The sequence below is a fragment of the Macaca fascicularis genome, chromosome 12, assembly GCF_037993035.2.
Source record: "Macaca fascicularis isolate 582-1 chromosome 12, T2T-MFA8v1.1".
In the NCBI taxonomy this organism is placed as follows: Eukaryota; Metazoa; Chordata; class Mammalia; order Primates; family Cercopithecidae; genus Macaca; species Macaca fascicularis.
Genome location: NC_088386.1, coordinates 129,061,810 through 129,088,844, shown reverse-complemented (window position 1 = coordinate 129,088,844; position 27,035 = coordinate 129,061,810). Strand labels below are relative to the sequence as shown.

Below are 27,035 nucleotides of genomic sequence, written 5' to 3'. Positions count from 1 at the left end.
CTAGTTTAGCTCTTTCACCCATCCCTGATCTGTTTCCACAAAGGAGAATACCCACCTCTCAGCAGCAACAGCTCCAATCCTTACTCGGGCATTCAAGGCTCTGTTCACAGCCAGGACGGCATGCCCAGCTGCTTCTCTCTCCAGAATCACAGAGAGAGATGAGCAACATGTAATGCGTGATTTCACTAATGCCCTGTCCCTTTCCCTGCACACCCCATTCTCTCAGTCCCAGTGCCCTCCCCTGCCTCATGCTTGGCAAAATCCTATTCATCCTTCAAATCCCAGTCAGAGCCACCTCGGTGGTGTGAAGCCTCCTGCCCTTACTCCTCAAAAGAGCTACTCAGTCCTCCCTGGGGACTAACCTCCCCCTGGAGCACATTCTAATACCTGCCCATGTACCAGCATTCCCTTCTCCACAGCAAACCCTTAGAGGAAGTGTTCACAATGAAGGGCTGGCCCATGGAAGATGCTACGCAAATGTCTGTTGCGTTAAACCAACAAAAGTTCACAGCACTTCTCAGAATCTGGGAGGTGTTTCTTTCAATCTTAAGTTTTTTAGTAATCAGGTGCTCTGACAATCTTCACTCTTCTTACGTTTCCATCTTCTCTTATCCAAGTTGGGGCCACCCCTCTCTCCTTAACAGATATATTAGTCTGTTCTCATGCTGCTAATAAAGACATACCCAAGACTGGGTAATTTATAAAGGAAAGAGTTTTAATGACTCACAGTTCCACATGGCTGGGAAGGCCTCAAAATCATGGCAGAAGACAAAGGAGAAGCAAAGTCATGTCTTACATGGTGGCAGGCAAGAGAGCTTGTGCAGGGGAACTCCCCTTTATAAAACCATCAGATATCGTGAGACTTACTCACTACCATGAGAACAGCATGGGAAAGACTCGCCCCCGTGATTCAATTACCTCCCCACCTGGTCCTTCCCATCACACATGGGCATTATGGGAGCTACAATTCAAGATGAGATTTGGGTGGGGACACAGCCAAACCATATCAACAGATAAGAGGAAACCACCACTCTAAGCTCACCTTCCACACAGCCTTCCTGCTCAAACCATCAGCGACTCCCCATTTCTCCTGCCCAACTTGCCACTATACACAGGGGCCGCCATGATGCTATGAGCTCCCCTCTGCAGGACTATGACCACTATGATGTCACCCCCAGCAATTCCCTGAGATCAGTCTCCTTCACCGCTACCCTGGAAGGGTAATAATAACGGTGGTGGTGGTGGTGACAGTCAATCGTATTGAGCACTCCCTGGAGGCTGGGCACCAGGTGCTTGGATGTTCACCCACATAAGACTCATGAGAGCCCTGCAAGATGCTACTACTATCCCTGCTCTACAGAAGAGTAAACTGAGGACCAGAGAGAAGACACCAGACCCAAGTCACAAGTGGCTGACCTGGGACTCAAGGCTGGGCTACTAGCACCCCACTGTGCTATCAGTGGGATTCAGGATGCATTATTCCAAAATAGGGCATCCTAAGCATATTGAATATTTTAAGCTGAAGTAATTTGAGCAATGGCAGGTGCAGGAAGGACCCTCTGACATTCCTCTAAAGCAGGTTACAGACCCTCATGCGAGAGGAGCCCTCCCTATACCTGGGGGTCAGAACATCCTATCTCCAAGGACATAGAGACAGTGAGAACTCTGAATGCACAGGCCCTGCCAAGGTCCTCCCAGTTCCCCACACTTAGTGCATACTACTTTACTAAGAACAAAGATGGCCGAGCACGGTGGCTCACACCTGTAATCCCAGCACTTTAGGAAGCCGAGGCAGATGGATCACTTGAGGTCAGGAGTTTGAGACTAGGCTGGCCAACATGGTAAAACCCCGTTTTTACTAAAAATAAAAAAATTAGGTGGGCGTGGTGGTGGTCCTGTAGTCCCAGTTACTCGGGAAGCTGAGGCAGGAGAATCACTTGAACCTGGGAGGCGGAGGTTGCAGTGAGCCAAGATTGTGCCACTGCACTCCAGTCTGGGAGATAGCGTGAGGCTTTGTCTCAAAAAAAAAAAAAAAAAAAAGAAAGATGCTGATCATGCCTGAAGAAGCCAGATAAAATACCGGAGACCCAGTTAAATTTGAACTTCAGAAAAACTGTGAATCACTGTTGCATATAAGTATGTCCCAAATATTGCATGGGACATACATATACTATATTGGTTGTTTATCTGAAATTCACATTTAACTGGGCCTCCGGTATTTTTATCTGCTACGTGTGGCAACCTTAACCATGCCCCTCTAAATGAACTTTGAGACACTAAATAAAAAATGTTGTAGCCACAGGGACTTGGGGGGCTTCATAGTGGTCTTAAAACCTGACAAGGGATGCAAACTGTTATGTGAAGGTTGGGGTTTATCTGAGGGAAGGGTCTACGCATTGATCAGTTTTCTCAGGGGAACTCATTGGCCACCCAAATGAAGAAAGATGTCCATTCGCCATCAGCCAGAACCGGAGGCTGCTCAGGAAACTCTCACGCTTTCGTCAACCCCCGGTTCTGTCTGCTGCTGTTCTCCAGCTTCATGTGGCCCCGCACTGGGCACTGCCTACCCCCCTGCCTCCTGACACCCTGCCTGGTCTCCCGAACCTGGGCCCTGGCCTGCTAGCCCCAGTGCCCATCTCCCAGCATTTGCACATGCTGCTCTGCCAGCTGGGATGCTCTTCCCTCAGACCCCTGCCCGACTGGTTGCTTCTCAGCCTTGGGGTCTCCGCCAATGTGCCTCTTACTCAGAGGAAACTTCCCTGTCTGCCCCTTCTACACTATCCCCTATTGCCAGTTAACCTCTACTCCATTGCCCTGTTTTGTTTTCTTTGTAGCACTTTTCATAGCCAGATCATCCACTGTATTGACAGATCATCCATCTGTACTGACAGATGTATTTGAGTCTTTATCGGCTACTCAATGCACCAGAATATAAATCCCACGTGGGCAGGGGCCTCATCTGTCCTGCTGGCACTGGATCCCCTTGTCTTGCCCCACTGCAGCTTCTCTACATGCATTTGCCGTGTGAAGAATTTCCATTTTATGGATGAGTTGATTTGATGGTTCTCAGAACCTGCTAATAACAGGTGACTCTCAAAGTGGCGACTACATGCTGGGCTCTAGTCTAAAGAGCCTTATGCATATTATTCAAGTACTTTTTAACATCCCCATTTTACAGATAAGGAAACTGAGGGCTACATTGGTCATGACATGTCCCAGGTCACACAACTGCTAAGTGGCAGAACTGGGACGTGAATTTAGGAAGTTTCGTTCCAGAGTCCATGTACTCACAGTTTAGTTTATCCTGTGCTACAGACACTATCCAATTGTCAACAAGACCTCATCTGTGCAAGGCTTTGTGCCTGGCACTGAGAGGTGATAGCATGGATCAGAGTGAGTCCTGGTGGGGAAGAGAAGACACACACACACCCACACACACACAGAAGCGCGCGCACACGTGCATGCCTGCGGAAGACAGACCTGCAGGGCAGGCCTTCTGAGAGGTGAGCTGACAGGGCAGGAATTCCACAGGCAGGTGAGAGCCAGTGGTTAATGTGCGCAAGGGGTCTTACTTTTCTTGTGGCTGTAGAACTTGTCCTCAGAACCATCCTTGGACTTCTTAATGATCAGTTTCCCAGACTCAACGTCGACTTTGAGCTGCATTTTCTGAGGAATCCCCAGAGACTCTGCCTTCACCTTAGAAGGGGAAGAGATGTGTGACTCATTGATTTTCTGCCTGGGCTTTTGCAAGGCTCCCCCGGCCCGAGCCCCTTGTCTACATGGCTGGGCAACCTCTGGTGGGCGTCCTTCGTAGGGCCATTGGGCTTCTCTTGCCCCAGCAGTGCACATGCACATTTCCACAGGCATCTCCCAGGAATCACAGAGACTCTCGGGGCACCCCCCTTGTCCACTGTATGTAGGGGAGCCGTTCTGCCAACAGGTTTGCTGGTGGAAACAGACAAATTGCTGGAAATGGTTCATTCACTGATGACTTTGACAACACTCATTAATCTGATGTGTCACCTACTTCCGGAAAGGATTTTAGTAATAGATTTAAACTCCCAGGCCTTGTTACAACCACTGATTGAACATTTACTGATAATGATAGAAAAAAAAAACCCACAACAGTTGTGTACGCATGCTCAGAAAATGGAAATTTACCTTAATAGAGGATTATCACAGGGTCTAGAAAGGACTTTGGGGTGGGGAATGTGTGTGGGGGGGAGGGGGTGTGGGTCTCATACTGGATTCCTGAATGTGGGACCAGTGCTGGGCTGAATGTACTAGAATCTCTGGGGATTGTAAAGAAAAACACATTTTGGGTCAAGCCTGGAGGGTCTAATGCAGTCATTCTCAGGGAAATCATAGGAGTTGCACGTTTTTTGTCTTGTCTTGTTTTGTTTTGTTTTTCTGAATTCCCCACCCACTTGAGGCAGTATTTTGCAGCCCTGTCTGATATCACTCATCTCTGCCATTTGAGAAGGACAAAGTTTACATGGTGCCTGGGCCAATGAGACACTCCTCCCTTGCAGTGCCTCTCTGAAGGCGGTTTCCCAGTCACCTCTGGGTGCCCGTTCTGATGCTGAACCACCGTCACAGTGACACAGGTCCACTGACTGCCATTCTTGGCTGTTGGGCTCCTTGCTCTTCCCCAGCTCAAGCCTCAGTCCCTCTTTCCACAGGAACCAGAACATGTCTCTCTGCCCAGCTGTGGAGCCCAAGCCCAGGCTCTGCTGTCCCACGGCCACTTACCTCAAAGGTGACTGGAGGGATAAGGGAACGCCGGTGCGGGGACTCAGGACCCTCGTGCAGCAAGGCCTTGACCTGTGGGCAGCAGCGTTAGATTCAGAGGGTCAAGGGGACATCGAGCCTGTACATCTGGACATTCTCCATGCAAAGAGGGGACCAAAGAGGGGACGAAGAGAAGCCACGGGAGCCCCACACGTACCTTGTCTTCAATAGAGGACAACAGGCTTGTCAGTTGGCTGAGCTTGGACACCATGTTGATGGGATTGGCCTCACCAGGAACCTGGGAAAGGAGGGAAAGAAGATCAGGGCAGCATCACTGAACCCGAACCACTGAGAGGCAACGCACTGGGTGCTCTCCGCACCTCACCCCATTTCACTCTCCCCGCAGCCCTACAAGTTCTATTATTATCCCCTCCAGCAGATGAGGACACAGGGATCTCTACAATCTTCTCAGAATTCATATGGCCAAAAAATAGATCTTCATTTCTTCTTCCTTCTAAATCTGTCTCTCCCCCGGTGCTTCTCACCTCACCCACTCCGTTGCTTAAACAAAACTCGAGGACTGTCCTTGCATATTACCTTTCCTCCCTCCTACACCTCCTGCATGGTGTTCCCATCCTACTCCCAAAATAGACCCAGCCTGCTGCTTGAAACCCCAGTACAGTTCTCCATGTAGAGGAGAAAATGATCCCGACCCCTTCCCTACCCTCTGAGGTCCTATATGATGCAGCGCTCCGCCCCTCCACTGCCCCACCAAGATCCCAGCCACTCTCATCTTCAAGTCAGTTCTGCCTTGAGCTTCCCTTCTGAGGAATCTCCAGAGACTCAATTTCCCCTGGGAGGGGCACCTCCTCATCATTCAGGTCTCAGCCTCACAAGGAGGTCTTCCCTGACCACCCTGTCTAAAATAGCTGCCAGGTCACCTCTATCAAGTTACCTTGTTTTGTTCCATATCAGTCACCACCAGCTAAAGTTATCTCCTTCCAATATGTGTTCACTGTATGTCTTCCCTGCTGAATGGAGGCTCCATGAGAATGGAGATCAAGAGGACTGTATTTAGTACTGCAGCCTTGGGGCTCAGAACAGTGTCTGGCCAACAAAGATGCTCAGTAAAGTTGTTCAGTATATACGGGGCCCAGAGAGATGAACTAACTTGTCTGAGGTTGCACAGCTAGTAAATGGCAGAGCAAAACATGTATCCTGTCTGCCTGATGCCAAGTGCATGGTCTTATGCACTTATTCACAGAAGAAACATTTACAAAGCATCTATTCTATGTTAGACATGCTGCCAGGTGTGGAAATGTAGAGTTAATAAGATACCTTATGAAGTTAATAATAAGAGGTGGAATGAGAAAGTCAGATACATGTATGACTGATGTGAACACAAAGCAGAATGGAACCAGGGTTATCGCCAGCCAGGTGATGTCCCTTTACCTCACCCCTTGCTGAATATAGCAGCCAGGCTGCACTTGCTTTTGACCTCAGTTTTTCTACCCGGCTACTTTAATAAACTACTTTTACTATCACCACCTCCATTACCACTGCTGCCTCTGTCACAATGATCAATGGCACTGCCATGATCAACGGGATCCCCTTCAATAGCACCACCAGAGTCATCAGCATGGCTACCACAATCACCACCAACACCACCATCACTACCACCATCTCCACCCCATCACTCCCACCACGATCATGACCACCTCCACCATCATCATCACTACCACCATCTCCACCCCATCATTCCCACCAGGATCCTGACCACCTCCACCATCACCATCAGTACCACCATCTCCACCCCATCACTCCCACCATGATCATGACCACCTCCACCATCACCATCAGTACTACCATCTCCACCCCATCACTCCCACCATGATCATGACCACCTCCACCATCACCATCAGTACCACCATCTCCACCCCATCACTCCCACCATGATCATGACCACCTGCACCATCACCATCACTACCACCATCTCCCCCCTACCACTCTTACCATAATCATGACACCTCCACCATCACCATCACTACCACCATCTCCACCCCATCACTCCCACCATGATCATGACCACCTCCACCATCACTACTATCATTTCCACCCCTACCACTCCCACCATGATCATGATGACCTCCACCATCACCATCACTACCACCATCTCCACCCCATCACTCCCACCATGATCATGACCACCTGCACCATCACCATCACTACCACCATCTCCCCCCTACCACTCTTACCATAATCATGACACCTCCACCATCACCATCACTACCACCATCTTCAACCCTACCACTCTCACCATGATCATGACCACCTCTACCATCACCATCACCATCACTACCACCATCTCCACCCCATCACTCCCACCATGATCATGAACACCTCCACCATCACCATCACTACCACCATCTCCACCCCATCACTCCCACCATGATCATGACCACCTCCACCCCCACCACTCTCACCATAATCACGACGACTTCCACCATCATGATCACTACCATCATCTCCACCCCCACCACTCCCACCATAATTATGACTACCTCCACCCTCACCATCACCATCACTATCACTATCACTACCACCATCTCCACCCCACCAGTCTTATCATGATCATGACCACCTCCACCATCACCATCACCATCTCTACCCCTACCAGACCCACCGTGATCAAGACCACCTCCACCATCACTATCACTACCACCATCTCCACACCTATTATTTTCACCATCATCATGGCCACCTTCACCATCACTATCACTACCACTATCTCCACCCCTACCACTCTCACCATAATCATGACCACCTTCACCACCATTATCACTACTATCATCTCCACCACTCCCACTGCCACCATAATCATGACTACCTCCACCATCACCATCACTATCACCATCTCCACCCTTACCACTCCTACCCTGACCAAGACCACCTCCACTATCACCATCACTACCACCATCTCCTCCCCTATCACTCCCATATGATCATGACCACCTCTACCATCACCATCACTACCACCATCTTCAACTGTACCACTCTCACCATGATCATGACCACCTCTACCATCACCATCACCATCATTACCACCACCTCCACTCCTACCAGCCCTCCAATGATCTCTGTCATCACCATCTATATCACCCTTAGACACCACACCATTCCCCGTCCCAATAACCATCACTACCACCATCACAGCAGTTAATAATTGTCAGTGCTTTCTCTAACCACTTTTTGGTCTTTCCCTTGCTTCTTAATAAAACTCACAATTCTTCTATAGTTATTGTCAATGAGGGAAGTGGCTTGAAGGGGTGGCGCTAAGACTCAGGCAAGGGACAACAGAAGGGCTGCCTGTTGGTTGAGAAGAAAAGCTGGTCAGGAGATGGGATAGTGTAGGATTCCCTTGTTTTAGGGTTATTTATCTCATAAATAATTGAAATGGTAACACAGATTCAAGCCTCCTTCTTTCCACAGTAAAGGACATTTGGAATGACCTGCCTTCACCCCGGGCGGTCACCATGCAATTGTAGGTCCCCCGCCCCCCACCAGCTCTCTCTTTGGATTTGTGACTTTTGGGAGGCGAGATCTGACAAGATCTTAGCATAAATGAAGTTACTGACAAACTGGGCGTTTGTGCTTCAAACAAAAAGTATTAGAAAAATGCTGAAGCTTTCCCCATACTTCTGCCTAATGATTATTTGATGAGTTCTTATGATGTGCCAAGCACATCTTCAATATATTAAGTCATCTAATCCTCACATGTCTTGATTTTTCTTTTTTTTTTTTTTTTGAGACGGAGTGTCGCTCTGTCGCCCAGGCTGGAGTGCAGTGGCCGCATCTCAGCTCACTGCAAGCTCCGCCTCCCGGGTCTACGCCATTCTCCTGCCTCAGCCTCCAGAGTAGCTGGGACTACAGGCACCCGCCACCTCACCCGGCTAGTTTTTTTTGTATTTTTTAGTAGAGACGGGGTTTCACCGTATTAGCCAGGCTGGTCTCGATCTCCTGACCTTGTGATCCGCCCGTCTCGGCCTCCCAAAGTGCTGGGATTACAGGCTTGAGCCACCGCGCCCGGCCACATGTCTTGATTTTTCTAATCCTTGTTTTGCTGATGGGGGAATAGAGTCAAAGTGGTGAGTTTACAGCTAGTATAGATCTGATATTTGAATTGGGGGCTAGCCAGTGGTCCTTAGCTGGTGGTGATTTTGCCCTCCAGGGGACATTTGGCAATGTCTGAGACATTTCCAGTTGTCACAGCTGGGGGATGCTAATGGCATCTCATGGGTAAAGGCCAGGATGTGGAGGACTCCTAGAGTGCACAGGAGTCCTCCATGACAGAGAAAAATCCAGTCCCAAATGTCACCAGTGTCGAGGTTGAGGATAGAATTCACAGCTTAGCCTGTGAATGGCTAGACTGGCCTGAGGGTTTACATCAGCTGACCCAGTTTTTTCACTTTGCTTTTCAGTTGCACTTTTCAAAACAAAGGAAGTGGGGCTCCAAGGCAGGTTAACCATCCAAGGGAGGTTACTGGCTCTCCTTTCTCACACAGGGCAGACCCAGGTCTCCCCCATCCCCCAGGCCAGCCAGCATTTTGATAACATTGCATTTCCCACTTCCCAGCAGTCCTCAAGTAACCACACAGGGGTTTGGGTGTCCCCAGCTTGTCCTGCCTACTTAAGGGAAAGGGCCTCATGTTGGTGAGAGTCTAGCAGGGTCAGATGTCTCACGCACCCAGTTTCACTCACTCCTTAACCAAACCCTGCAGAGATATTACTGTCCCCATTTCACAGATGGGGAGACTAAAGATCCACAAGGGTGAATCAGATTTTGAACTCAGGTGTTTCTGATCCATGGGCCAATGTTCTTTCCTCTCCTCAAGGCAGCCTCAACTCCCTCCTTGATTTCTGAATTCCTGAAGACACATCAAGAACAACCTTTTCTGTTTTTCTTCAAGACTCAGTCTCATAAAGGGGAGGGGAGTGTGGCAGCAAGACCCACCGTCCACCCTGTGGCTGCTCTGTCCTGCCACCAAATGCAGAGACTGGCCTCCACCCGGCAGCACCGTAACTGGGACTGCAGCTGGCCTCTCTCGCGAGGCTTTGTCTCTCTTCTAATCTACTTCAAAGACTTGACTGTGTGTTCTTCCACTCAAGTGACTTAAGCTCAAAAGTCGGGCAGAGCCCCTGTTTTGTCCAGATTTGCTTTTACTTCCTTAGAAATTAACCCATCATTCACCTCGGAGAAAGCAAAACTTTTTTTTCTGAATTTCGAAAGTTGCACAAGTAGAACACAAATACATGTTCTCCGTAGAAAACTCAAACAAACAATGTGGGCAAACTCAAAATCCCCTTTGGCCCAGTCCCCTTCTCCCCAGTCTCATCCCTGCATGGTGGTGACCAGCACAGCCCTTTGGGTTTAAATCCTTCCCATCTGATTTCCTCATGGAGACTTCGTCAGAGTTTCTGTATCATCCCGCCGTTTGCTTTTCCACCTAACAGTAGCCTTGGAGATCTTTCCAGAGCAGTGTTCACACCTTAGAGTAGAATTCTGCACCACTGCAGTTCACCAGCTCCCTATATTTATATGATTTTCTTTTTTTCTTTTTCCTTTTTTTTGTTTTAGATGGAGTCTCACTCTGTCACCCAGGCTAGAGTACAGTGGCACAGTCTCAGCTCACTGCAACCTCCGCCTCCAGGGTTCAAGCGATTCTCCTGTCTCAGCCTCCCTAGTAGCTGGGATTACAGGTGCCTGCCACCATGCCTGGCTAATTTTTGTATTTTGGGTAGAGACAGGGTTTCACCATGTTGGTCAGGTTGGTCTCGAACTCCTGACAGGTGATCCACCCACTTCGGCCTCCCTAAGTGCTGGGATTAGAGGTGTGAACCACCATGCCCGGCCTGTTTATGTGATTTTCAATGTTTTTTCTTTTACTCTTTGTGTACTTATAGTCCCTAAGAAGCTGCCGACATATGGAACTGTGGGCTTGAGGGATGCCTGCAGTTCACATTTTCATACAAACGGCCAAACTGCCTTTCAGAAAACCTATTTCCATTCCCAACAGCAGAGGAGTGAGTCCCTGTGAGCACCTCTTCCACCCCACACCCTAGCCAAGTCCTGACTCACCCATCAACTTTAGCATCAACTCTGCCCATCTAATAGGCAAGAAGAGGCCGCCTAGTGTCAAATGTCATTTCCCGGTTACTAACAAGGTGAGGCTGAACACCTTTTCATATCTATATTGGCTATTCCCTGTCCCTCTTCAGTAAGCCGCCTTGTTTATAGTCTTTCCCTCTTTTAAAAATTGAATTGTTTTTACTTAATTGTTTGTAGGAATTTTTTAAAAACATGGCCAGGCATGGTGGCTCCCACCTGTAATCCCAGCACTTCAGAAGGCTGGGGCAGGAAGATCGCCAGAAGTTTGAGATCAACACGGGCAACATAGTGAGACCTGTCTCTACAAAAAGTTTTAAAAGGAGACTGGCATGGTGGTGCGCACCTGTAATCCCCAGCTATTAGCTGATGAGTAATTGCGGTTTTAAAACATGGGAGGCTCAGGTGGGGTGGATCTCTTGAGCCCCGATGTTTGACGATGCAGTGAGCTGTGATTGCGCCACTGTACCCCAGCCTGGGTGACAAAGCAAGACCATGTCGCAAATAAAAATAATAATAATAAACATATGAATACTTTGTCTGTAATCCTTTTTCCCTAATCTTTGTTGCAGGTATTTTCTTCTGAGATACAGCTTTTACTTTTTTAAAAACTTGTTAAAATTTTTTGATGACACCTTTTGTTACACAGATATTTGCTTAATGGGCAACACGACCTTGGCCTCCTGCCAGGCCACGAGCAGGTGCGGGGGTGGGGGGCACCTTCATCCTGCTCCTCCTGGGATAAGAGGCAGGATCAAGAGTTTAGGTGCCTCCTCTTTTTCTTTCCTTTCAGTTTCTGATGAGAAATGATGGGAACAGGCCCTGCTTGCCCCCTTATTTGGTACAAATAAGTTTTGCTGATGGGTGCATAATTTTTTTTTTTTTTTTTTTTTTTTTTTTTTTGAGACGGAGTCTCACTCCGTCGCCCAGGCTGGAGTGCAGTGGCCGGATCTCGGCTCACTGCAAGCTCCGCCTCCCGGGTTTACGCCATTCTCCTGCCTCAGCCTCCCGAATAGCTGGAACTACAGGCGCCGCCACCTCGCCCGGCTAGTTTTTTGTATTTTTAGTAGAGACAAGGTTTCACCGTGTTAGCCAGGATGCTCTCGATCTCCTGACCTCATGATCCGCCCGCCTCGGCCTCCCAAAGTGCTGGGATTACAGGCGTGAGCCACCGCACCCAGCCGGGTGCATAATTTGAAATCTTTATTCCTCAAATCAAAATCGGGCAGTGGGAGATGGCTTCCTGGGAAGGGCAGGGGCTGAGGCTCCCACCACCCACCCCAGCGTACCTGCTTGCTGTTGCCCAGTGAACACACGGTGGGCAGTGCTCCCCTCTTCCTCCTGAGCCCTCAGGACTGGCTAACTCAATCCTCCTCCCTGGTGGATTAATCTCACCTTTTCAACCCCAAGACCCTTTACCTGAGGACGCGGACGGAGGCCCGGGGAGAGCTGCTGGTCAAATAACCTCTGCAGAGACTCCAGGGATGGGAGGGTCCGGACGACTTCTCTGAGGGCGGGGGACAAGGTGAACGTCAAGGATTAGTGGGCACTGAAAAGAGTCTTCCATGGCAGCGTGGGCTCCAGCCAGAGACAAGGTCACCCTCAGTCCAGCAGAAGCAAGTAATTCTCCCCAGAAGGACAAGCCCGGGCAAAGATCAAGGCTTGCCAGCACTGGCCCACCCACACTCGACCCGCATCCGTTCCCAACCCACAGCAAACTGGAATTGGTGTGTAATCCTGATTTTACCTGGGTTTTGCTTTAGCCAAACTACACTCCATAGCCTGAAAATTCAAATCTAGAGTCACAAAATGACTTCACTTAGTCATCCATGGTTCCCAACCTTCAGTGTTTATAAAACACACACACACACACACACACACACACACACACACACACACACACACACACACACGTGTTAACAATGCAAATTTCTGGGCTCCGGCCTGATTGAGTCTGGAATCTGCATTTTAAATATCAGGGCTGCCCAGTGCTGGTGATCTGTGGATTCTGATGCAAATCCCCTCCTAGCCGCCCAAATGCAGACTCAGAGGGATTTTCCCATTGTCATATCCATTGACAACTCCAATCCTCAGGCTTTATCCGCTCTTTGTTCCCAGCTCATCTTTCTCTATTGTTTTAACATGGTGGGGCAGACGATTTTGAGTTCTACTTTTCACTTATTGTTTCATCAAAAACTGTTCATGTTTTTACATATTTAACATTCTAATGATTTGAAAATAGTCTATCAAGTAAATGTGCTGAAATTGATTGCTAGATATTTGGGTTACTTTGAGATCTTTGTTACATAAATAAAGGCTGCTCTGGGCCACGCAGTGGCTCATGCCTGTAATCCCAGCACTTTAGGAGGCCAAGGTGGGCAGATCACGAGGTCAGGAAATCAAGACCATCCTGGCTAACATGGTGAAACCGAAACCCCGTCTCTACTAAAAATACAAAAAAAAAAAAAAAAATTAGCCAGGTGTGGTGGCGGGCGCCTGTAGTTCCAGCTACTCGGGAGGCTGAGGCAGGAGAATGGTATGAACCTGGGAGACAGAGCTTGCAGTGAGCCGAGATTGCACCACTGCACTCCAGCCTGGGTGACAGAGCGAGACTCTGTCTCAGAAATAAAAATAAAAATAATACAGCAATAAATAAAGGCTGCTCTGAACAGCTCTGTTCATATAGCTTTTCTAATTTTTAATTACAGAATTAGGATAAACAGGGATTATGGCTCCTGATCATTATTGCCAAACCTGTGAGTACCAGTTATACAGAGTCACCAGCATTGTCCAGACCTGATCACCCAATAGCTCCAATGATTGTACTTCTGTTCTTTCTCTCTTTGAAGGGGCATAATACTGGATTTTAATATCGATGAATAAATTTGCATATCTTTAATTTCTAATGTCATTGTTTTTCTACTGCTGATTTCTAGTTAACGGCTGCTGCATTTCTCCCATTTCTCTTTGTATAAACTTTTTTGTTTTTTCTCCCTTGCCAATTTTCTGTTGGGAATTTTGTTCATATTTTTATATAGTGTCATACACTTTACATATTGCTTTGCTTTTTTTTTGAGAAAGAGTCTTACTCTGTTGCCCAGTCTGGAGTGCAGTGGCGTGATCCTGCCTCAGCCTCCCGAGTAGCTGGGATTACAGGCATACACCACCATGCCCAGCTAATTTTTGTATTTTTAGTAGAGATGGGGTTTCGCCATGTTGGCCAGGCTGGTCTTGAACTCCTGACCTCAGGTGATCTACCCACCTCGGCCTCCCAAAGTGCTGGGATTACAGGCGTGAGCCACCAGGCCTGGACTTGTTTTTATTTAATCTAGGTGCTGTATTTTTTTTCTTATTACATTATTAATATAATAATATAATCTCATTATATCATAATAATAAATGCTAATATGTGTGTGTGTGTGTGTGTGTGTGTGTGTATATATATTTTTTTTTTTTTTTGAGATGGAATTTCGCTCTTGTTGCCCAGGCTGGAGTGGAGTGGCAGGATCTTGGCTCACTGCAACCTCTGCCTCCCGGGTTCAAGTGATTCTCCTGCCTCGGCCTCCTGAATAGCTGGGATTACAGGCATGCACCGTCACACCCAGCTAATTTTGCATTTTCAGTAGAGATGGGGTTTCTCAGTGTTGGTCAGGCTGGTCTCGAACTCCTGACCTCAGGTGATCAGCCTGCCTCAGCCTCCCAAAGTGCTGGGATTACAGGAATGAGTCACCACGCCTGGTCTATAACATATATTATATAATATATAATAATATATTCTCATTATCTTATATTAATCCTAGGTGACCTGGATTCCATTATGAAATGATACACAATTTTTTATTGTTTGAGTTTTCATGTTTTCCTTGGCAATTTTTACTTACCATAGTTAATAATTTATCATTGGTATTTACTAGGGAGCAATTATTTGCTTATTTTAAATTGTTTTCTAACTCTTTTGAAGTAATCATGTTATAGATGAGGGTTTTCGTTGTTGTTCTTTTTTTTTTTTTTTTAGATGGAGTTTCGCTCTTGTTGCCCATGCTGGAATGCAATGGCGCGATCTCGGCTCACTGCAACCTCTGCCTCCCGGGTACAAGTGATTCTACTACCTCAGCCTCCCGAGTAGCTGGAGTTACAGGCACGCACCACCACACCCGGTTAATTTTGTAGTTTTAGTAGAGATGGAGTTTCTTCATGTTGGTCAAGCTGGTCTGGAATTCCTGACCTCAGGTGATCCGCCCGCCTTGGCTTCCCAAAGTGCTGGGATTACAGGCGTGAGCCATTGCGCCCAGCCTATTGTTGTTGTTCTATGTGTTTAATTCCTTACCCCATCTAGAACTTTTTTCTTTTTAACCCATTTATGCCTAAGGTCGCATTTTTTTTGAATTTTTGCAATCAGACCTTGGCGATGACCTTGAGCAGTAGGAAATAAATAACCCCCACATGCTTAGCGTTCCAATAATGGAACGCTAGGCATAATTGGCTAAATATGCCTCTTTCTCTGAATTACTATTCTGTTTCACTCAACATCAGTTTCTTTTTTTTCTGTAGTTCTCTTGGGTTAGAGCTTTGCGTGAATATGGTAGTATTTGTTTCCAGGCTTCATTTCTTTCATTCAACTAAAAATCCAAACCTCACCACATATACTAGGCAAGGAATTACAGCTTCCAGAATAGTGTGCTAGTTTTCTGGTTTGAAATTGTTATCCTTTGAGGATCAAGGATGAGGATGGGAGCTGTGACCAAGAAGCAGGTGCTGGAGGTGTCTGATGGGGAGGGGAAGGGAAGGGAAGCACCGTGCAGGCAGCGGTCCGTTCCGGGTTTCGCACTCCACTTCCCAAGAGTTGCTCTGTCCATCTGCCAACACGGTGGTATTCTGATTAAATTATCATTTCGGAAAAGCATTCGGGCTAAAACATCTCTCTAAAGCAGTAATTCAGAACGTGTTTTAACATCAAATAGGTCTCCCTCACTCATTGTTCTCCTTTTACAAAACGTTATCCTAAAAACACAAACACACAGGCATACACACAGAAGCTGAATCTTTAGGGTTTTCTAAGAATAACACTGTTTCACCCTGTATTTCTAAGCCTTTTAAAACTTTGAGAAATCTGACTGGCTCCCAGACATATATGGAGGTGTCGGTTAGGGTCAGAATGACCAACCAGGACACACCAGGCCTGTAGCTGGAAGACTTAAGAATCAGCCTTATCCTACAGAAAGGATTTGTCCAGGGATCCCTGGACAACAAGTCCAGCCTTTGGTCCCTAGCTTAAGGGACCGACCCTGAAGAAGGAGCTTCAGCCCTGGGGGAGCAAAGGTGAACAGGGCTGGGTCAGTAGGTCTGGCCCCGGGTATCGCTGGGAGGGTTTATATCCCTTGCTTGGTCTTTCTGAACCTCCCAGAGAGACAGCCGCTTCCCTCTTTGTTTCCCTTGAGTTAATTGCCTCACGATTCCCATTCAGTTTCTGTCTAGCACATCTAGAGTCTCTGAACCCAGAACTACAGACTCAGAAGGAACATTCTCATGCTTCCTCATGTCCCTTTATTTTTGTTTCCCCAATTTTTTGCCTCTTTTTTGGTATTTTGTAAGTATTTAAAAATCAGATGATAAACAGTATCTCGGGCCGGGCATGGTGGCTCACACCTGTAATCCCAGCACTTTGGGAGGCTGAGGCGGGCAGATCACCTGAGGTCAGGAGTTTGCAACCAGCCTGGCCAACGTGGTGAGACCCCATCTCTTCTAAAAATACAAAAATTAGCCGGGTACGGTGGTGAGCACCTGTAATCCCAGCTACTGGGGTGGCTGAGGCAGGAGAATCGCTTGAACCCAGGAGGCAGAGGTTGCAGTGAGCCGAGATCACGCCATTGTACTCCAGCCTGGGCAACAAGAGCAAAACTCAGTCTAAAAAAAAAAAAAAAAAAAAAAAGAGTATCTCTTTTTCTTTTGTTAAAATGTTTAATGGGGCCATGTGTGGTGGCTCACACCTGTAATTTCAGCACTCTGGGAGGGTAACGTAGGTGGATCACCTGAGGTCAGGAGTTCAAGAACAGCCTGGCCAACATGGTGAAACCTCATCTCTACTAAAAATACAAAAATTAGCCGGGCATGGTGGTGGGCGCCTGTAATCCCGGCAACTCAGGAGGCTGAGGCAGGAGAATAGCTTGAACCCAGGAGGTGGAATTTGCAGTGAGCCAAGATCCTGCCACTGTACCCAGCCTGGGGGACGGAGTGAGACTCCACGGTCTCACAAAAAAAAAAAAAAAAAGTTTAATGGAATGATTTTAATGTTTCCCTATCAATTGTAATTAGTTTTACTTTGATTCATATTGCATTACTAAGGAAGTATCCTTCTATTCCTTTTTTTAAAAAATGATTTTTACAAATTAGAGATGAATTTAAAATGTTATATACGTAAATGGTTTCCTTTTATCTTTTAAACTACTGCACAATTACAGTGTTTTATTTTTGTTGACTCATCTTTGGAGTGACCTCCTAGATAAAGCCTCCATTTTTCATGTCACTGTATTATATTTGCTGGATGTTACTGAAACAATATACATTTATATTAATAAGTGAAATCGGAGATAGAGAGTTTTATTTCAGGCTATTATCTTGATTAGCTTTTTGGATTTGAATCATATTTTTATTGAAGCGTGAATTAGGTGGCTTTTTTGTCATTCAGGAATAATCTATACCTTATGTTCACTATTTTTTCCTTGAAAGTTTAAAGGACACTCACGGTACTTTTAATGTTTTATATTTTATGTAAACTATGTGTTCCATTTAATTATAACTTGAAGATCTGTAGCTACATAACTGTACACTATTCTTTAGTGATTTGCAAATCTTTAATGCAGATTATTAAATCTCCTTTGACATTTCTCGTGTTTAAAATTTTCTTAATTGACTGTTTTTCCTGATGTATCTCTGTTTTTATTTTTACCATCTTGTCCTCCTCATCTCCTTTCTGGTTGCTGACATTGCTTAGTTGCTCAGCAGAGATTTCTTAAAGGTTCTGTTTTATTCACTGCTGCATTTCCAGCTCCTGGAACAGTGCCTTGCATGTAGTGGGTACACATTGGATCTTTGTTCATGAATATTGAATAAACTAATATTTCAGGTACTTTGCTGGGTCCTGGAAACATCAAGGGGATCAGGACATGACCCATGATGTCTTCAAGAGATTTACAATCTGGACTCAGTTTGCACGTTTGACTCGTTATTCTATTGCCTTTTTTTTTTTTTTTTTTTTTGAGATGAAGTCTTGCTCTGTTACCTAGCCTGGAATGCAGTGGCAACATCTCGGCTCACTGCAACCTCCATCTCCAGGGTTCAAGCGATTCTCCTATCTCAGCCTCCTGAGCAGCTGGGATTACAGGTGTGTGACACCACATCTGGCTAATTTTTGTTATTTTTAGTATAGATGAAATTTCGCCATGTTGGCCAGGCTAGTCTCAAACTCCTGACCTTGAGTGATCTACCTATCTTCGCCTCCCAAAGTGTTGGGATTACTGGCATAAGCCACCATGCCCGGCCTTCTATTTACTTTTTAATAATAGAACAGAACTTTTAAAGCTATGGTTTTTCCTCTAAGTAGTGCTTTGGCTGCATGACACAGTGTTCTGATATGCGGTGGTTTGACTACGTCACTCTGCACCTACACACCTACCCCATGTATTATTGTGTCAGTTTCTTTCTTAATTAGCTGTAATTCAGAAGGTGTTTGATAAATGTACAGGTAATTGGGTGGTTGTGGCTAGTTTTGTGACTTATTTCTATTTTCATCACAGTGTGTTATGGGAGTATAGAATGAACACTTTCTGCTTTAAGTATATTCATATTTTGCTGCTCAGTAAGCTGCAGGCTTCTTGTTTTTAAGATCACCAGGACTATAAAATTTCTGGAAAACAATTTTTGGATTCCTTTTGAGTAAGGCATTTGATTGGTACATTTTTAGGAATTTTCTGGAAAAGACTCATTGTGCTCTTGAATGACAGCTAGGCTGAGCTTTTCCAGGTCAGTAGCCTTTTCCTTGGACATACGGCTTCAGAATCGTTATTATACTGTCAAGAAGTTTGAATAATATTAAATATCGACCATTTTAAAGCTATGGTACTGTTTGTAACGATCTATTTGTTGAATTTATCTTTCCTTGTCATTTAGAGACGTTGTAAGAGATTTAGGCTTGGCACAGTGGCTCACAACTGTAATTCCAGAGCTCTGGGAAGCCAAGGCTTAAGCCCAGAAGTTTGAGACCAGCTTGGGCAGTATAGTGAGACCCCATCTCTAAGGAAAAAAAAAAAATTGTTTTTATTTAGCTGGGCATGGTGGTGCATGCCTGTAATCCCACATACTTGGGAGTCAAAGGCAGGAGGATTGCTTGAGCCTAGGAGTTCAAGGGTGGATAAGCTATGATCCCACTACTGCACTCCAGCCTGAGTGACAGAGTGAGATGCTGTCTGTTTAAAAGGGGGGGAAAAAAAAAAAAGAAGACGTTCAAGTGTTGCTGTTTGATTGTTGTGTTATTTGGATGATTATGGAGCTTCTCAAACCTAGATTTAGCTCTTCTGTAAGCCTGGAAATGTTTTTTTTTTTTTGTATACATTAATTCGCAATCTTTTTCCTACTTCTTCGAGAACCTATCCTACTAGCTACAGGTAGCACCTCTGAGGTCTGTCTCCAAGGACTGTCAATTTTTACCACATATTCCTCATCTCGGCTTGTTTAGTCCTTTCATGCTTTTGATATACATGTTTCTGACACTCTACTCTGTTTTGTGATTTAATTTTTGAAATTTGATTGGAAAACTATGGGCTTATTTTATGGCCTCCAGTGAAACAGTTATAATGGTAATGAAGTATTTTTGGTTTTGGTTTATTAAAGATCTTATCCTGCTCTCATGTAATAGATATTGTATTGATATTCAGACCGTTGATCTTTTATTTTAAAATTCCACTTGCAATCCTTTCCGTGTCTGCATTTCAGGAGTTACCAAATATTTCCAGTCTCTGGTTCCTTATTCTCTCTCTCTGGAAAAGTTTCTGTCCGGCTCTAGGAAACCTAACCTGGGGTTATAAATCTTGCCTGATGCTTTGTACTGCAAAGAGATCTTTACACCAGAGCCTCGCAGGGACATTATCATGACATTTCTGCAGAGGAGGCTTCGGCACTTCTCCTCACTCCTCAGTGCTCAACGTCCTTCTCATTCATACTTAGGTCTGAGCAAATAGACCTGGACATCATTGATGCCATTCTCAACCCCCTCCCAGCTCCTCCTTCTCCGTCCCTCCTCTAAATCTTGAGCCTGGCCCTATTCTCCTTTGTCCACACTCTCACCTGCAGTGACCTTACCCCCAGCTTTCAGTGATTCCCCAAATGCATCTCCCATGATTCCCCAAAAGGATCCCCCATGATTCCCCAAATGCATCCCCCACATCCTAGCTTCTTAGCACTAGCTCCATGGTTGGTGACTCCACTCGGATGCCTCATGGCCCCTCAAGTCAAATGTAGCCCAGAACTCTCCTCCCACCAACCTCTCCTTCCTCCTCCTTCTTGACTTTCCCCATCCCAGGAACTGGCATCAGCATCCACTCAGCCACTCACACTGGGAACCCAGGGATCACCCTAGATTCATCTTCCCTTCACCCCACATCCAATCAGGCGGCAGGTCTGACACCTCTGCCATGCACACATGTCCCAGGTCATACCAGTTCTCAGCATCTGCATGCCCCTAACCATTGGGTCATTTACCTAATATCTGTTGAGCTACATGTGCTGGAGCCTGTGTATAATGTGAGACTCAGCAGGAAGCAAAACAGACACAGACCCCTGCCCCTGCTAGCCGCCTTCCTCATGGACTGCCATCCCGTCTCACTTGGACAACCACAGCCACTCCCAGTTGGTCCTGCTTTGGGCAGGGCCTCCTAGGATTCATCCTCCACCACTCGAAATCAGATCATGGCATAGCCCTGCACAAACTCTACAGGGCCTCATAAGGCCTTGTGTGATGTGGCTCCTGCCTACAGTGACCAGGTAAAACACAGGACATCCAGTGAAATTTGAATTTCAGATAAACAATGAATAATCTATTAGCATGAGTATATCCCAATATTACATGGTATATACTTATACTAAAGAAGTTGCTGTTCACCTAAAATTCCACCTCTCTGGGCAGCCTGTGCTTTTACTTGATGACTCTGGCCATGTTACACCAGCTTCTCCCCGACCTCTTGTGGTAGGTAAGTTCCTAACACTGACTTGCCACACGGACTTCCTATTCCTTGAGCAGGCTGTCTTCATTCCTGCCTCAGGACCTTTGTACTTTGTACTTTGTACTTAATGTCCCTCTGCCAAATCACTGGGTGGCTAGCTCCCTCCTGCCACCAAGATCCCAGTTCTGTCACCTCCCTCACCTCCAAAGGAAGCTGGCACTCTCCCACCCAATGTCTCTTCCTCACCTCATCCTGTTTTATCTTATCATGACGTTTACTAAAATTATTGTTTTAGTAAATTTGAACTGGGCATGGTGGCTCATGCCTGTAATCGCAGCACTTTGGGAGGCCAAGGAAGGCAGATTGCTTGAGCCTAGGAAATGGAGAGAAGCCTGGGCAACAAGGCAAAACCCCATCTCTACAAAAAACACAACAATTAGTTGGGTATGGTGGCACACACCTGTAGTCCCAGCTTCTCAGTTGGGGTCAGGGGAAGCAAGTGAGTGGGAGGACTCAGGATAGGGGCTGAGAGGTGGGAGGCTCACTTGAGCCCAGGAAGTTGAGGCTGCTGTGAGCTGAGATCTCACCACGGCACTCCAGCCTGGGTGACAGAGCAAGATTCTGTCTCAAAAAAAAAAAAAAAAAAAAAAAAAAAAAATCTTGTTCATATGGATCCTTAATCTACTGTTGTGCTCCTTACTGAGACGCTGAGACGTTAGATCCAAAAAGGCCTACAAGAGCGAGAGCCTTGTGCATTGTGTCTGTTGCTACATCCCAGCACCCAGAACAGGGCTCAGAGGAGGCCTCCAATACATGTTTGTTCAATGAACGGATGAATGAAGACCGATTCCAATCAAAGCGGTTTGAAAATTACAGGTTTACAATTTCAGGGATGAGAATCTGCAGGGATTCTGGGAGGAGAAATGGGAAGTATCATTTTGTTCCTTTCTACGATTTCCTAAAATTCCAAGGCTGATGAAGTCTCCAAGCCTGACAGTCGCTTTACCGATGAAAGCAAAGACAAGTGCGCAAGGGAAATTTAGAGCATGACAGTGTCTTTAATTCTGAACAGAGTCATGGAGCGGCTAGAAGATGAAGGAAGTTCTCTCCATCGGCACCACGTACCTGAGAAGAAGGCAAGTTGGGGAAGCTGCCGCCGCCGTAGTGATGAGGTGACTTGGCTCCTGGGAAGTCCAGGGAGCAGTGAGGTGTTAGGGAAACCTAACAACGTGCAGAAGTGTCTGGGGAAGTCTGAGGGAAGCCTCGTGGAGAGACTTAAAATATATCTCTTTCTCCACAAGGAAGCAGGGAAGAACAAAATCTCCATCGAAGCAGAACGAAGAGCCTGTTATCAGCCATCGTGAAATGGTGTTTTACAAAGAGAAAGTGCCGTGTGTGTGTGTTTTCCCCTAGCGATAAAGTGATTCATAACAACAGCATCAAATGGAACAAAATGCCTCCATGGAAATCTATGAAATGATAGCTGCAGGTCCAATTAGCTACAGCTGCATTAGCTGAAAGCCAATTCATTGAAATGAAGCCCAACTGGCCAATTTGGTGAGTGCTCAATTTGTCAAAGAAATTATTTGTTAAATTTACCAAATGTACTGATTGTGCTTTTAAAAGCCTTTAAAAGGAAAGTTGAATTGGATTACTGATGATAAAAGGTTCTTTTCTGCATACTAACTAAGCTAAGATTGATATAGCCCCAGAGAAATCGACAAAGGAATCTTGAAACTTCTGTATGTGTAATGAAACACAAAACAGCACAGACTAAAAAACCGTTGCCAGTATGAAATCCCATTTTTCTAACCAAAATGTTGACCTTTCATTTTTTTGTTTGTTTCTTTGTTTACTTGAGACGGAGTCTTGCTCTGTTACCGAGGCTAGAGTGCAGTGGCGAGATCTTGGCTCACCGCAACCTCAGCCTCCCAGGTTCAAGTGATTCTCCTGCCTCAGCCGCCAGAGTAGCTGGCATCACAGGTGTGCGCTACCACGCCCAGCGAATTTTTTTTTTCTTTTTTTTAATTAGAGACAGGGTTTCACCATGTTGGCCAGGCTGGTCTCAAACTCCTGACCTCAGGTGATCCACCCGCCTCGGCCTCCCAAAGTGTTGGGATTACAGGCATGAGCCACCACACCCAACCTGACCTTTCATTTGTGATGGGATTGTTTTGGCTCCCTGTGACTTTGTTCAGATGCTCTGGAATGTTTTTTTTTTTTTCTCTTTCAAGCTTTTGGCATTTAAAATACTCTTTGTCAATTCTTTGGACGGCATATTAGCCTTACTTTTGCACTTTTAACAATTAAAACGTAATTAACTTTCGTCAATTAATTTTTTTTTTTTTCCTGAGAGGGAGTCTTGTTCTGTCGCCCATGCTGGAGAGCAGTGGCACAATCTCGGCTCACTGCAAGCTCTGGTTCCCGAGTTCACACGATTCTTCTGCCTCAGCCTCCCAAGAAGCTGGGACTACAGGCACCTGCCACCATGCCCGTCTAATTTTTTGTATTTTTGTATTTTTTTTTTTTTGAGATGGAGTCTCGCTGTGTCTCCCAGGCTGGAGTGCAGTGGCGTGATCTCAGCTCACTGCAAGCTCCGCCTCCCGGGTTCACGCCATTCTCCCGCCTCAGCCTCCCAAGTAGCTGAGACTACAGGCGCCCGCCACCACGCCCGGCTAGTTTTTTGTATTTTTAGTAGAGACGGGATTTTACCATGTTAGCCAATCCTAGCCAGGATGGTCTTGATCTCCTGACCTCATGATCCGCCCGCCTCAGCCTCCCAAAGTGCTGGGATTACAGGCATGAGCCACCGCGCCCGGCTCATCAATTAAATTTTAAAATGTAAAACCAAAAGAATCTAAAAGAAATCAGAACCTTTACCAGTTGGTCATTCAATGGATTGGATATCAGAAAATTGAAGTTTTGGTGAATCATCTCGCTTTGAAAAATTGACATCACTGGAAATCTTGGGCTATAACAACCCACGCAGAAAATAGACTGACTTTAATTTATTTCCTTTCAGTGCCTTTCTGTGCTTGTCAGGTGTAACGGCTGCAGCAAATAGCAAGAGCAGCAGCAAAAATCTTAAGAGCCAGATCCTGTGCAAGTGAGAAAGGGCTGGCCATGTCCTCCCACCCCATCCGCTTCCCAGAGCAACTGGCCTCCAATTAACTTTAGTTTCAAAAAGCTGCAGCACACACAAGCTACTGTTCAAATTCCGTGATAACAAGACCTCCAAACAACCACAGAGATTTCTAAGCTGTGCTCACCACTCAATTATTGTGAGTGCGGCAGAGGCATTTGTTCAGCCAGGCAGAGGCAGAGGTCGCTCTCATGAGCTGTTTCTCTTGCCTGCTGGCCGGTCCCACCTGCCCGCCCCCGTGGGCCAGCCATTACCCATAGAGCTCCTTGCAGAGCAGTGTGGTCAGTTTCTTCAGGTGAGGAAGACTGCTGGACCCCGTCTTCACAAATTCAGAGTCCAGGGCGAGCTGAGTGCTTAAATAATCTTGGATGGCCTTAAGATGCTCTTCTGGAAGCCTAAAAAAAGAAAAAAGAAACAAACCATGCTTGCCTGTTTCTTTTAGCCCCCATCACCAGTGGGAACAGCAACAACAATAACAAATCCTCTTCCTCAGAGCCTCCAAGGGGACACGGTCCTTCAGGAGAACGTTTGCAAACCTGGACGAAGGTTCCCATGGTCAGAACAAGAAAAAGTGGCCCAGCAGGAAAGGTGCCTCTCAATGAGCTCCTTTGGGTGCTGCTGGGAGGAAGTGGTTCTGGCTGGGGGTCTGGGAAATGGTTATACCTTAAAAAGGAGACCAAGGCTGGGCCCAGTGGCTCACGCCTGTAATCCTAGCATTTTGGGAGGCCAAGGCAGGCAGATCACCTGAGGTTAGGAGTTCAAGACCAGCCTGGCCAACACGGGGAAACCCTGTGTCTACTAAAAATACAAAAATTAGCCGGGTGTGATGGTGGGCACCTGTAATCTCAGCTACTTGGGAGCCTGAGACAGGAGAATCATTTGAACCTGGAAGGCAGAGGTTGCAGTGAGGCAAGATCGCGCCGCTCCAGCCTGAGTGACAGAGTGAGACACTGTCTCCAAAAAAAAAAAAAAAAAAGAGGCCAAAAGCTTTGGAAAGTGTATAGTGGAACTGTTTACCTATCTTACCTACTTCTAAAGATAGGATCTGAGGGCTGGAAGGATGATGGGATCTAGAGATAGCAAATGGCTTTAGCTCACATGCACTCTGCAATCTCACAGCCAAAGGCTACCTAAGGCACTGTGTTTGGAGGGTCTGGAGTCATCCCAGGCTCTGTGGGGGAGTCTGAGTGATTAGTGATGGGGCTGGGGATACGGAATGAGGTAGTGCAAGTGGCCGACTTTGCTGTGTCGAATCTGCTCCAACGCTTCAGTGTACAGAGTGAATGGGGTTGAAGGCAGGGTTTGTTTACTGTGCAGATCAACCCTGGTGGCAGAGGCACAGGCAGAGAGCCCAGGTCAGTCCCACGAGGGGCACCCACTAAAGTCGGATCAGCCCTCTGCATTCTATCTTCCAGCACCTTTTGTTCTGGGTAACGCTTGAGTGTTTGTTCCCATAATGATGGAAATTGTAATCATAGCAAGTATTTCCTGAACACAACATGTCAGACACTACGCTAAGCACTTTACGCTCATTTTCTCCATTAACCCACAAATCAATTTTATGACTCAGATATTATTACTAATTATTCCTGTTTCACAAATCAGAAAACTGAGGCTTAAGCATGTTAATTACCTGTGTGTAAAAAAAATTATTACAAGCCTTAATTTTTTTTTTTTTTTTTTTGAGACAGAGTCTCACCCTGTCACCCAGGCTGGAGTGCAATGGCAAGATCTCAGTTAACTGCAACCTCCACCTCCCGAGTTCAAGCGATTCTCCTGCCTCAGCCTCCTGGGTAGCTGGCAACACAGGCGTGCACCACCAGACCTAGCTAATGTTTGTATTTTTAGTAGATGAGGGGTTTTACCATGTTGGCTAGGCTGACCTCAGGTGATCCACCCACCTTGGCCTCCCAAAGTGCTAGGATTACAGGTGTGAGCCACCCCACCCCGCCGCCTTAAAGATTTTTGTTCCAGGCTTGATATGTAATCAAGTTGAAACTAAAGGACACAAGGATTTTCCTGTGGGATCTGTGAAAGAATGAAAAGCCGTTGCTCTTAAGATTGGACAGGAATTGCCAGGCATGATGGTTCATGCCTATAATCCCAGCACTTTGGGAGGCAGAGGTGGGCAGACCACCTGAGGTCAGGAGCTCAAGGCCAGCCTGGCCAACATGGTGAAACCCTGTCTCTACTAAAATACAAAAATTAGCTGGGTGTGGTGGCATGCATTTGTAGTCCCAGCTACTCAGGAGGCTGAGGCAGAAGGATTGCTTGAACCCGGGAGGTAGAGGTTGCAGTGAGCCCAGTTCACTGCACTGTGCTCCGGCTTGAGTGACAGAGTGAGACTCTGTCTCAAAAAAAAAAAAAAAAAAAAAAAAAAATACCGAACAGGACTGGCTTACCCATTTGACTTGTTAGATTGAGAAGAACATTTACATTTAAGTTCATCTGTATTTATTCTGGGTCTTGACATCATAGAAATCCAGTGTCTGCCTGAGTCTGTTTACTAAAAGGAACAAACATCTCTTCTATAGTATTAAAACAGTAGTCCCCAACCTTTTTGGCACAAGGGACCGGTTTTGTGGAAGACAATTATTCCACAGACGGATGGTGGGGGGATGGTTTTGGGAGGAAACTGCTCCATCTCAGATCATCAGGCATTAGTTAGATTCTCCTAAGGGTTGTGCAACCTAGATCCCTCACATGCACAGTTCACAGTCGGGTTCACACTCGTATGAGAATCTAATGGCACCGCTGATCTGACAGGAGGCGGAGCTCAGGTGGT

At 46.4% G+C, this 27,035-nt stretch overlaps 1 protein-coding gene across 3 annotated transcripts in view; it reads right to left on the bottom strand.

Moving 5' to 3' along the window:
* The window catches only part of INPP5D (inositol polyphosphate-5-phosphatase D), a 153,674-nt gene that overhangs the window by 58,273 nt on the left and 68,366 nt on the right, over positions 1–27,035 (bottom strand). For 2 of the 3 annotated variants that reach the window (XM_045367920.2, XM_045367922.2), the window contains 5 exons: positions 24,505–24,645; positions 12,314–12,401; positions 4,949–5,029; positions 4,753–4,824; positions 3,573–3,696 (listed from right to left, as the gene is read on the bottom strand). In XM_045367920.2, coding sequence (XP_045223855.2) covers positions 3,573–3,696; positions 4,753–4,824; positions 4,949–5,029; positions 12,314–12,401; positions 24,505–24,645 — 506 coding nt within the window. Of the gene's footprint in view, positions 1–3,572; positions 3,697–4,752; positions 4,825–4,948; positions 5,030–12,313; positions 12,402–12,641; positions 12,777–24,504; positions 24,646–27,035 lie in introns of those variants that run through there. The other variant, XM_065526265.2, reaches the window with a different exon arrangement.